Raw genomic sequence first — 12,642 nt, 5'->3', positions numbered from 1 at the left:
GTAGAACAGGACGTTTTTAAGACTACTCGATGCACATGTGTGCAGTAATAATATGGTGACAGCCAGCCAGACTGATTTTTATGTAAGTAATGGATTACTCTTTCTTATTTTCTGTTTGCGTGTCAGAGTGATGCGTGTGTACAGCACTCACACAAAGAAGAAGGCCTTCTGTATCAGCAAAATGAGCTCTGGGCCTCTTGCTGATGGAGAGGTTTGTAAAATGTAGCTTCTGCGCTCCTCTTTGTTTCAGGTCATAAAATGTACATTTTTCACTCTGTCATGAGTTTTTGTCCTTTCTTCTAAATAATTGGACTGTAAATATCAATTAGGCTGCTCTACTTTGTATTGAATTCTGGGAAAATGTGGAAATAGCTTTTAGCATTTTCCAGATCTGAGAAAAAGAAAATGGATTCAGGAAAAAATGTTATTCCCAGTTATGTTAGCTAAAGAATGAGAAGCAAAATTAAATGATTCTTTCATCAGTTGATATTGGATTTAGATTCTTTATCTTTGAATGTCTGCATGTTAAATTGGATTTTTGTCAAACTCAGATTGGTTTGGTTTTACTGAACCTTTATGCAAACCCATTTCTGCTTTTGGAGATACCATTTCTTCACCTCAAATGGTTTAACTTCAGATTGAATTTAAATTAGTTGTTTAAAAATAAACAAATGTGTTTCATAAGCTCCCTTTTTTAAAAGTTATGAGAGAGTTAAATCCTTAAATTAAAATTAGCTGATGTTTAAACATCTTTTTTGTGTGTGGCTTTAAAATTATTTCTTGTTTTCTTGTCAAACATAGCACTGAAAGTCTGCAGTATTTTATCTCTACATTTGGAGAAACTGCTTTAAAGAATATTTTTATATATGCAGATGGTAACTTGGTCGATTCGGTTGATCACTCATTAAAATAAGGCTTGGATGTTTGGAGGTCTTTGAGAGTCCAGTCTGAAAAAGGGTTGGAAAGGAAAATGTGCATTGCTGAATTAAACCATCTATAATCTCCCCTTTGTGTCACTTTGCAGGTGAAGCAGTACAGAATGTTTCACGACGACAGTATGCGGTCCTTCTTTCGTCGTCTTTCCTTTACACCAGATGGGTCGTTCCTTGTTGCTCCAGGTACGTTGACTGCATTCACCAAATTCAACCTCAGCTTGCTAATTGTATTTACAGGGGGTTGAATATTTGATGACCTACTGGTTTTATAGATTAAATATCAAACCAAAGTCTCTATATTTGTGTGGTTGCTTGATGTTCATGTAGAAAAGCTGAATAACAAACAAATCGAGGGGAGAAAACTATTGTACTAAACTTAAAAATGTTATTACGTCAGTGAGCGACAGTGGGTAAAACATAACCGACCATTTGACATAGAAACGTTTACTAACAAGCACAGTGCCGTTTTTGTTTTAATTGCTTGTTGTCTAGTAGGCTTTTTTGTTAATTCTTTTTATAAAAAAAAAAAACTTTGTGAATTTTAAACATTTCTTGTCAGCTCCAAGCTGAAAGGCTTTCTCTGAAGTGTTTCTGGGCTTCTCCTGAGCCACCACCTGTTTATTCCTTAACCGTACGAAGTGGCAGAAGAAAATAGAAAAATGTGGGATGTATTATTACTGGAAACCCGAGTTTTGCTGCAGTTTAAGCTGCAGGTATTTTATTTTGTCTCTTGTCTGCTTTGTGCAAAAAACAAAACAAAAAAAAAACCCTAACATTTCTCTCCACTGTCCATGCAAATTTCCACAAGATGAGTCAGATTGTCTGTGAACATAAACATGCTAAAGCAAATTTAAAAGTAATTTCAGTTTCCTTCTACTTCACAATTACCAACAAAGCACTGTAGATGTTCACTACCAAACCAGAGGCATCCCTTTACATTCACCTTATACAGTGGAGGATTTGAAGATTAAAATCGCTGTCTTCCTTCTGTATCTAACCCCGTCGCTCTTTTCTACTCAAACAACAGCTGGATGTGTCGAGGTGGGAGAAAACATCATAAATACCACTTACATTTTCTCCAGGAAAAGCCTAAAGAGGTAAAGCTTGTTTTAAGTTTTGTTCATTTCATGCTGTTAAACATCTTATAAGTAATATTCACATTTGTTCTCGGCTGTCAGGCCGATCGCCCACCTGCCTTGTCCGTCTAAAGCCACCCTGGCTGTGCGCTGCTGTCCGGTCTACTTTGAACTCAGGTCCAAAAAGGGAGAAGGTGAGAACCATTAATTAAGAAACGTTGTCTGTGTTCATTCTTCTTCTTCTGCATGTTTGTTGACATTTCTGCCTTACAGACGGATCACCCCAGGGTCTCCCCAACCTCTTCCAGCTGCCATACCGCATGGTGTTCGCCGTGGCCTCCGAGGACTCCATCTTCCTGTACGACACTCAGCAGAGCCTTCCCTTTGGCCTGGTGTCCAACATCCACTACCACACACTCAGTGACCTCACATGGTAAACCTGGGCTTGAGTTGGGCTGAGTTTGTGTGTGTTTCTAGATGCTTCTCAGTCTGCCAGTGTGTGACCAGAGGGCTTCTTGCTGGTTCTGTCAGACAGGAAAAGTTGGAACATGCCCTGACTGAGCTGACTTTTATTCTGCACACAGAAACACTTCATATTTGTCAGTCATACTTGGATGTAAAGAGATTCTGGTAGCACTTTATTTTTACGGGGTGTGCATAAGACTAACCCTTCATAAATATGACATAACATCTGTCATGAACATAAAGAAGTCTTTATGAATGTTTATGACTGTTGTCATAAAGTGTCATTCGGTAAATAATTACACTTTTAATGCAAAGTCGCTCTAAAAGTTGCATTAAAAGTCCATTAAAAATGCCAATTTTGCATTAAATTATCATAATTTACAAAATCATGCAAAGTTGGCACTTTTAATGCAACTTTTAATGCAACTTTTAGAGGAACTTTGCATTAAAAGTGTCATTATTTACCGAATGGCACTTCATGACAACTCTCATAAACATTCATAAAGACTTCTTTATGTTCATTACAGGTGTTATGTCATGTTTATGACAGTGTCATGTCAGTCTTATGCACACCCCTTCAAATAAAGTTCTTATCGAGATTCTTTTAGTGATGTCACTGCAGGAACTTTTTATTTGACAGTTTTCTTCCCAAACCAGTTTGAGATGTTTCCAGTTGTGCTATTTGCTTGTAGACCGATCACCCATCGTACTTACACACACGCACACACGCGCGCGCGCACACACACACACACACACAAAGAAGCCCTAAAAGTGTATTTAGTTTTTATGCACTCTTTCTGCAATTTTGCTGAAAAAGGTCACGCTGTAAGTCGGCAGTTTTTTTTTCTTTTCTTAAAGGACCAAAACATTTATTTCTAGCTTACATAAAAATCTCAAAACTGTTTTCCTACACAGCTATCCTGACATCAATCCATCCGTCCATCCATTGCTCCTTCTGACCTTTTATGTTTCCATCGATTTATGGCTCCATCTATCTCTCCACTCCTAGTGTTTCCTAGTGCTGCTGTCATTTTTTTGTCTTGTAACCCGTCAGTCCATCCTTTCTGTCTTATTCCTTCAACACAGTACGTTTCTTTTGTAGTTTTAATATTTAAACCACTGCTGAACAGCCAGCTCTTTGTCATGGTGAACTTCTGCATTTTAACAATAGACAATAATAGGAAGACTAGTGTGTGTGTTTATTAGCGCAGCTGGGTGAGTTTGGCTTCAGTATAAAGAGCTTTGGGTGATCGCTGTGACTGGAACAGTGCCGTATAAATTCAGAAAACTGACCAAAACTTGGCTGTGAAATGCTGAAATCATGACTGCGTGTCTGACTTGCAAAGATTAAAATAAAAAAAAGGAGAAAAGCCATAAACCTGAAAGTCAAAATAAAGCTCTTTCTGTAATTATACTGTTAGACGTTATTATTAGATGAAATGCATGTAAAACAAAAATTTTAATGGATTTACACATGATGATAAATTTGATTGGCGTGTCTCTTTATCGGCTTCGCATGAATGCTTTTGGGCACCTTAAATGTGGAATAAAAACTAGACCAAGTGTGAATGTAAAGCCATTGATTAATTAAACGGTGTCTTCTTCATATTTTACATTCCACCGACATGTCTGTACGATTTCCTGTTTAGGTCTAGCGATGGCTCCTTCCTGGCCGTGTCGTCAACAGACGGCTACTGCTCCTTCCTGTCCTTCTCTCCTGGGGAGCTGGGTACTCCGCTCAAGGAGCCTCCCGTCTTGGAAATCTTTGTCCCAAACAGCGGCGTCGAGAAAAAAGGCAAGAAGTCGTCGGCAAGCAAAAACTCCTCTCCGGTTTCCCAGCCGTCGAGCTCCGCCCCAAACCCGGCGTCCCAAACCAGCAGCGGTAAAAAAGACTCCCCGTGTCCCACCCCGACGGACGAAAAGAAGGCCATCCCGAAACCCAGATCGACTCCTCAGCCTCGCAGGATCACCCTTAACACGCTGGAGGGCTGGGGGAAGCCCGCCACCCCCAAAACTTCGACTCCCTCAGCAGCTCAGACTCCGGCATCTGGAAGCACAAGCGCTCCCTCGACTCCCCAGCCCTCCGTGACTCCCCTCACCCCGACCGGCTCCTCCAGGAACCAGCCCCGCCTCGCGCCTCTCACTCCCTCCACGTCAAAGGTTCTCAACACCGCTGGGTCCACAACCCCTAAAGGTCCGACCACTCCAAAAGGACCCACCCCAAGGTAAACACAGGAGGAGAAATGAGACGTAAACACTTTTTACTTATTTTTATATTCATTCTACGGTAAGCGTTGGAGCTGCAGCTAACAATTATTTTAGTAATTTGTTATTCCATTGATTATTCTGATTAAAAAAGTTGGCAGATTTTTCATTTAACTATTTAATAGTTCTTTATACAGTATCAGAAACGCATTAAAAGATGCAAAGTAACAGATAATTCAATTCGTTTTAAATCAGATAAACATTTTACTGTCTGAAATACAGTAAAAGCATCTTTAGTGAACACTTGATCATTTGCATCTTCAATTAAAAAATACTTCAAAACATCAACGCGTAAAAAACTCGGCCCTTTCTGCTCGACTGAACATCAATACAGCGCAGAGCCAATCTGGTGACTGTATTTGGATTAACATCTGCATTGCAAAAAGTGCTTACTAGGAGTTTTGTGTCACAGAATTTGCATAGTTTTAGTTTTACCCAGAAGAGCTCTGGGTAGATTTATAAACAAAGAAGGATTTTTTTTTTTTTTTTAAATCCTAAATGCAGTTTTTAAATATTTGTTTTCACAGATGTGCATTAATTACTGCTCTGAATGTGTTTTTCCTTTTGCAAATGCCTTCTTTTGAATCCGTGTACTCCAGTTAACAATTAATCAACTACTAAATTAGTTGGTGATTATTGAAATAATCAATTCATCACAAATAGTCCAATTAGTCGTTTTAGCCCTAGTTGACATGAAAGTGTGCATTGTTACCCTATTACAAGACGGTTATTCTAAAAATAATATAAGTATATTCAAATTTATAATTAGTTTACTCATATTAAAGACTGGCCTTTTCTTTGTCGTGCTGCTGCAATAATAGATGATTTTTATTTTCAGCCTTCTTACACATCATGACACAGTGAAGGTTTTCAACTATTTCAACAGTCAGAAAAATAATAAAATCCCTACATAGCAGGTTGAGTGTTGGTATTTTAAATACATTCCTTGTGTTTGTTTATCTGTTGGCAGCTAAAGAAGACAAAAATCCCCCTGCTGATTCTGTACTTGGATGTTGACTTTAAGCTTCTGTCGAGCCCAATACAACAGAAGTTTCCATGGCAACTCCACAAATTACCTTAAAACTCTAAAAAGCAATGAAACGTCTGTGGATCAAGCTGCCATGTAAAAGATGAAGAGTATACGTAGGAGAATGAAAATTCGGTTTGAAAGTTTGAGTTCAATTTCTTAGAACTAGTGGAAGTCACCAAATGGAGGAACTTTTTGTCGAGTCGTTTTAATCTATTGTTTTTTTTTTTATTTTTTGCCACCCATGCATTGAAAGTTTCTTTGAGCTGAAGAGCTCTGGGTACTTAAAGGGCAGCTGGTCCCATCACATGACCACCGGTGATAATTTATGGAAATTCTGGGACTATTCAAATGGGGTTTTGACTGGAGTCACACGGCTGGGAAACCCTGCTTCCACTGCCTGCTTCTGCTGATGTTTCAAGAGCTGAACTCATAATCTGTGAGCTCTGCAAAGAGCTGGGGAACACCATAAACTCTTTTATTATCCATCTTTTTTTCAATGAGAGATGCTTCCAAGCGATTTTTAAGGGAAAGCTGGGATGCAGCATTTTGATGTTTCTTTCACTTCCCACGTGCTTCGTCCTGGCAGCGCAAACAAAGCCCCGTCTGGTACGGGGGATCTGGCTGGACCCCCACTGACTGTGGCTCATAGACGATTGTTGCAAATGCCTTTTCCGTTCTACTTTTAGCAACATGCTAAATAAAAGATGGAATCCATGTCTGTTACAGCAAAGCAGCATTCTTAATTGATGCTTTGGAGTTTGTGTAGTTTGATAGTCTTTTTATTTTTGGTCTCCCTGTTCGTTTGTAGGAGAGTGTCTTTGACTCCCCTTGGATCTCGGCCTCCAGCTGTCAGCTCACTGTTCAGCAATGCTGCGGCCACGGAGAAGGCCAAACACGGTTGGTTTCTCCACCTCTTTCAGCTTGGCGTTTAAGAGTGTTGTCTCAGTCTGCCGTCGTCAATAACGGCTTTTAAAAAATGTTAAAAATGTTGTCTTGAGAATCTGCAAACCCTCCTTAATGTTACCTTTAACCTTTACACACACCAATGGGAGGCTTTCTAGACCCTAAGTTATGTAAACACAAACACTTGTTTCTTTTTCATGTGCTGTGTCACCAGAGTTGCAATAGTTAAATAGTGGTAAAATAAGTAACATCTTCATTTAAAAGGCTTTCGTTTCTTAAAGTAACCAGCCAAATGTTTCTGAAAATTAAATCAGTTCCCTTTGGTTATAGTTTAGTTGTAATATGGTACTTATTGCTTTACTTTGTTGCAAATCATTAATAAGTAAGACTAAATCCACCCTCTCAAAAAAAATACAGCTTTTAGGTCAAACATGCCTCTGGCGAAACAAAATAATACAACTCTTTTTCTTGTTTAAAATTTTTGACATATTTTTAATGAAGTTCCTCCTCTGAAGGTGTTTATTTGTATTCTGTATTGCTCCTCCAAACATTTGAGTCAAACAGTGCAGTGTGTTCAGGAAAATCTGACAACAAAATGCGTGGAAGCAGTTTGTGACTCCGGCCAAGTCAGACTGAAGTGACCAGATTTCAATGTTTCTGAGTCGTATTGTTATAAAACCCATCCAGTCTGGATCCATACACTCCACTAAGATGAGGATTTTTGTAAAATCCCACAATTGACACCCATACTTTATTACCCATTGGTATGTTTAATATACATCATGCAGCATTAATGACACAATCATGTGGCTTTTTTTTTCTTTTTATATATATCCTCCAAAAACTGCACAGAAACAGGCTATAAACTTTATCCTCTCGTCGCTGATCCCTCTCTTTGTGTCTCTCCAGAGCGTCCATCTCCCCCCTCCGATCCAGTTTGCCAACCTCCAGAATCCAAACGGGCCAAGACCAGTAACACCCCAGTAAAAACCAGAACATGTAAGGATTAGCATTCACTGCCTGGAGTGTGGTGGTGCTTAAAGGAAACATCAGGAATAAAAGAACTATATGAAGTTCCTCGTGGTTGTAACACCGCAGCATCTTTGTGCTTGTCCAGCTACAAACTGCATGACTTTCTGTTCAAAGAGTTGTTTTGTTGTTTTTTTTAAACTGTATTTAGTATCTTAAACAGATAATGTTTTATTTCCCTTTCCTAATGACGCTCTGAGGCTGTTTTGGGGGGAGAAAAATAGTAAATCGAGATAAATCTGAGCTGCAGTGCTTAAAGAAAAAAAAGAAGAGCACTTTGAGGTTTGGTAGTTTGAAGTTTAACTCTGTAACCTTTTGACAACTGAAGCAACAGTTAACATCTTGAATTGAAAATGTCAAATTATTAATAAAAGACTTCGAGTAGCTTGGTTCAAGGTGTCTTAATTACACAGTTCTTTCTTAAAATGTTTGAGTATTCCTCATTTATCTTTTAATAATTGAATATAATTACGCTGATTTGTAGATGCCTTATATTAAAGCCTTGTGAAACCCACTTTATAAGAACCTGTGTTTGCTTTCAGTGGTGCTAAGGTGCATGTATATTAACATGCTTCAGTTAAAATTTAAAAAAGTTTAACATGGATGATAAAAAACTGAAATGTATTCAAATTATTAAAGCTTTGTTACACCATTTTCTAACTTGGGAAGTTAGAAAAGGGAAGATGGAATAGAAACATTTTGTCCCACAGTGGGCATAACGACAGCTTTGACATATGTATGTTCTCACAAAAATTTAAAAAAGTATAAAACCAAGATATAATAACATACTGTGCAATAAGGAGAAGATTACAGCTTAAAAGTACTGTGCAGTTACCAGAAGCGGCATACTCCAATCCAAAGGTTATACAGAAAAAAACTGTATGTAATCTTTTGGTTCCAACTGTACGTGTTCATGTTTTTCCAGATCTCGTTTTGGGATCATTCTTAAAGCAGACTGATATAATGCAATGGTGAGCTCCAGTGTCGGTCATTGAATGGGTGCCTTCAGTAGAACGCTGCAGTATTTGCACATTTGAAGTTAAATGAATCAAAACATATTAAGTTTAGCATTCAGCTAATGAGCATCGCACTAAGAAAAAGACCGATTTTTCAAGCACATTGATCTTTGCTTCATCAGGAGCTGTCAAAGGAGAAGTACCACCAGGACCAGTATGGACCACAGTGAACCAGTAATAGGTGCTGGTTGCTACTTTTGCAACCTTCAACTATTTCTGTCGTTGAAACATGAATCTGAAAATACCATAAAATCCAAATTAAGTCATCAGGTTCCAACATAAGAAAAGAAAGACAAGCTTCTTAGGATTTACAAACTGATATGTTTGGTTGCCAAGCTCACTTCACTGAGTGTGAGAAAGGTTTAGTATTAGGTTTAATATTTACTCAAGCTATGGTTTGTATGCAAGGCAGCCATATTAGATTTTACATGTTTCACACATTTTTCTTTTTGTTACAGTCTGACATTTAATCAAACTAAACTATTCCTGGTTTAGGTTTTTAAATACCTAAATGCCTCTTATCTGTGGTGTCATATTCTCAGGTAAAGTGTTGCCAAAAGAAGGATTTACACATTTTCCTAAATAATGTTTTAGACTTTAATTTAGTGTAATATGGAAATAGCCCCCCACCCCCAATGGAAAACCAGTGTTAAACCATGACTGTGTTTTGAAAGAAATTAAATAACTCAAAATTTTGTAAGGTTGAATAGAATGAGAAGTGTCTGCAAAAGATTACAGAACTGGATAGATATATATTTTACAGGTGATTATTGAACATTTAATAAAGAGGTAAGAGGTTGTGTGTATTATTTAAATGGGATTAGCTTTCAAAAACTGGAAGACAAAGACGGAAAGCTTCCTACAAATGCTGTAGGAAGTTGTTGAACTAAAGAAAGCTATTAAAAAAAAAACTTTAATGGCAAACTGAGTAAGAGGAGGAGGGTGACTGTTAGATCTCGCCACAAAACAATGTCGCTCAGCATCCAAGGATGTAGCTAGGGTCATTTGAAACAAAGGAAGTGGTAGAAACAATCCAGTGAAGTCACTGCAATGAAGCATCAACAGTTTTTGTATTCTTCAAATATTTCAAAACCAAAGCTTGAAGTATAGTTTGCTGAACTCCTGCGACATCAGTAAGGCTGACTTCCACCTACTGAATGGATTCAATAGACGCAGAATCTCAATGAGATCTGACTTCACAGTGTTGTGTATGAGGCTAAAAATTAGGCCGTAGTTTTCTCACATGGTCATGAACAATATTGCACGTCTGAAATAGGCACGAGCTAAGCAGACTTTCATTTTAAAATTAAAACTGGGTAATTGGGGCAAAGGCCCACAGATCAACAGGTAACAAATGCTGTTAAGGTTGCAGTTAAATGAAGAAGTGCTTTGTTGAAGACTTTTGGATGCTAAAATTTACAACACTCAAAGAAGTTCATAGAATCGTGGTTAGAAAGCAGCCATTTGTGATTATAAGGCATATGATAACTTACTGTTGGATAGTCAAATTCCACCTGAGTGCCTAGACCACATTCTACTTCATCCTGGAGAAAAAAAAAGGGACAAAATGCTGGTCAATCCTGGATGAGAACTATGTGATTAATAAAAAAAAATAAAAAAAACTCCCAAAAACTAGGTAAGCATTCTAGTTGCTCTAACTCACAGATCTGTCTCTGGTTTCAGACTTTGTGGTGGTTGGCTGTTTTCTCAAAGAGAGTTATATCTCTGTTCCCATCTTGCTGTGGGCATTCTTCTCTTCAGTCGCTGGCTGTTCTCAGGGCCCAGCGACTGAGAACGAATGTGCCAAGTGTACAAACACTTACGTCAACCTTAAAACAGATTACGACCGTAATTTTAACTCTATTCTCTGTGTATACCGACAAATTCAGCTAAATAAGAATATTAAGTTCTGAACTTTATTGTAGATTCCCCAGTAAGGAGTTCCTATTAAGTTATGTACTCTCTTTCAGCTATGCTTTTTTTTTAAAAAAAAAAAAAAGAAAATAAAGTTGTAGTTACTTCATGATCTCTAAATTAATTACAACCACCAACCATGCTGAGGTGCAGAAAATAATGTTGTTTTAAACACATGTAAGTACTAGGATTTGTGAAAAACAGAAGACATACAAACAAAAAATTTAAGTATCCCCGATCATATTTCATGTGTTTTATGCAAGTTAGTTTTTTAATATACATTTTTACATTTATGTCTTTGTGCGATGTGGGGATATTCAAGAACATCTGGAGCAAGCGCTGAGAGTTTCCAGGTTTACATATAAGGAGCTAAATTCAGGAAAATACAGGAAGACAACTCACACTCATCATCAGGGATAGGGATACACTTTCATCTCTCTTTATGATATGCTTAAGTTGTTTTTTTTTTATTTTGAATCGAGTATGCAGGATTTTTTATTTTATTAATTTGTGGCACTTTTACAGTAGCGTACCAACCAGGAACTGTCATACTTTTGAGTCTTCCACAATTGTTTTTTTTTCTCCCCTGTTTTCATTACCAACACTGCCAGAGACTCTGAAATAACTTTTACCTCTGACAACCTAAAACCTAATGCTCCTTCCCAGGCATATATAAGCTGTTCTGTTACATTTTGTTCTACCAAAAACTAGGTTAAACCTCAGAGGAGAGCAGACTTTTTCAAAAGTAGCTGCAAAACGTTGGAACAAGTTGCCTTTAAAATAGCACAGGTGTATCTTCATGTCCTGTGTTAAAACTCCACCCAATTTGAGAGGCCTCTAGCACAGTGGAGTTGGCACACTGATTTAAATGTTTTTGTCTTTTACACACAGCCAAAGCTACAATGCAAGGGTTTTGCTAAAAGCATCTATATTCATGTGTTGTGATGGCCCAGTCAAAGTCTAGATCCACAGTTGAAACCAGACGTTTACAGCAAATAAGAAGACACATATCATGGACAGAAAAAAGCAAGGAGACCCAAAATGTTTGACCCAAGTCATACAGTTCAAAGGCAATGCCAAATACTAAACTTAACTGAATTTTGAAAACACTAATAAATAAATCTCTGACCACTCCTTCCGTTATTGTGGAATTTAGCAAATAGAAAAAAAAAATGTGTTAATTGTAACTGACATAAAATAAGAGAAGTTTGTTTTTTTAACTAGAGACAGTGAGTAAAAAATAACAATGTGTCTTTTTATTTAGTCTATTTAAACATCTGGTTTCAACTGTAAATCCAACTAAGAATCAGTAAGAAGACTTAAAAATCTGCTCAGATACATTCTACACTAAATCTGAGTAATTGTGAGATTTTGGAAACTCTTACCAAAGGTAAGAGAAATCAAACTTCTCTTATTTTTAACTGCAGCTGACCATAAATGGGCATCATGTGTTTGAAATTTGTGTTAGTAAAAAGAAAAAAGAAAAGTAAAGAAAAAAATGGCTCTGTATTTTTATTTTTTTTCCTCTTCAAAAGTTTGGACTAAATTTTTATTGGTCTATTACAAAAATACTAATAAAACAAAAGGAATTTTGTTATTGGAAATATTTTATTATCTATGATTATCAATTTTTCATGTACGCATTCTACTTTCGATGGGACATTAAAATTGAAGATTCTTGGTTTTCCTTGAGAATATTAAGAGACAATGCCTTTCCAATTATATTTTTAGACTTACATAACATTTTAATGTTAATTCAGCAGTGTGCGTCTTAGTAAAAGAACTTGGCGTTTCGTTTTTATATATAAACACGACATGTTATATGATTTCATAAGTTCAGTATTTTTTGTTCAAAAATAATGTTTTACACGACTTAGCAGCAAGTGAAACAAACACTTGGAAATTGGCATCGTGACTGAACAACCTACCTTGCTGGCTACAGACAGAGAGCTGAGATGATTGGCAGCTCTCTTAGCCAATCAGAATTCGCGTGGTGGAGTCTCTTTAAA

General features: G+C 37.3%; 1 protein-coding gene and 1 long non-coding RNA gene across 2 annotated transcripts in view; one reads left to right on the top strand and one right to left on the bottom strand.

Annotated features, from left to right (window-relative positions):
* The window catches only part of chaf1b (chromatin assembly factor 1, subunit B), a 10,525-nt gene extending 2,438 nt beyond the window's left edge, over nt 1-8,087 (top strand). Inside the window, exons 7-14 of the mRNA XM_007546351.2 lie at nt 127-211; nt 1,025-1,118; nt 1,963-2,032; nt 2,114-2,205; nt 2,285-2,444; nt 4,126-4,701; nt 6,580-6,668; nt 7,584-8,087. Of these exons, the coding sequence (XP_007546413.1) occupies nt 127-211; nt 1,025-1,118; nt 1,963-2,032; nt 2,114-2,205; nt 2,285-2,444; nt 4,126-4,701; nt 6,580-6,668; nt 7,584-7,684 (1,267 nt within the window). The 3' untranslated portion in view covers nt 7,685-8,087. The remainder of the gene's footprint in view (nt 1-126; nt 212-1,024; nt 1,119-1,962; nt 2,033-2,113; nt 2,206-2,284; nt 2,445-4,125; nt 4,702-6,579; nt 6,669-7,583) is intronic.
* Nucleotides 1-12,642, bottom strand: part of LOC107835617 (uncharacterized) — a 21,460-nt gene extending 8,818 nt beyond the window's left edge. Inside the window, exons 1-2 of the long non-coding RNA XR_001661421.1 lie at nt 12,562-12,642; nt 10,213-10,263 (exon numbers count right to left, since the gene is read on the bottom strand). This is a non-coding gene — a long non-coding RNA (uncharacterized LOC107835617). The remainder of the gene's footprint in view (nt 1-10,212; nt 10,264-12,561) is intronic.

The sequence above is a fragment of the Poecilia formosa genome, unplaced genomic scaffold (genome assembly GCF_000485575.1).
Source record: "Poecilia formosa unplaced genomic scaffold, Poecilia_formosa-5.1.2 Scaffold16, whole genome shotgun sequence".
NCBI classification, from domain to species: Eukaryota; Metazoa; Chordata; class Actinopteri; order Cyprinodontiformes; family Poeciliidae; genus Poecilia; species Poecilia formosa.
Note: the sequence above shows the minus strand (reverse complement) of the source record. Positions and strands in the feature narration are given on the sequence as shown.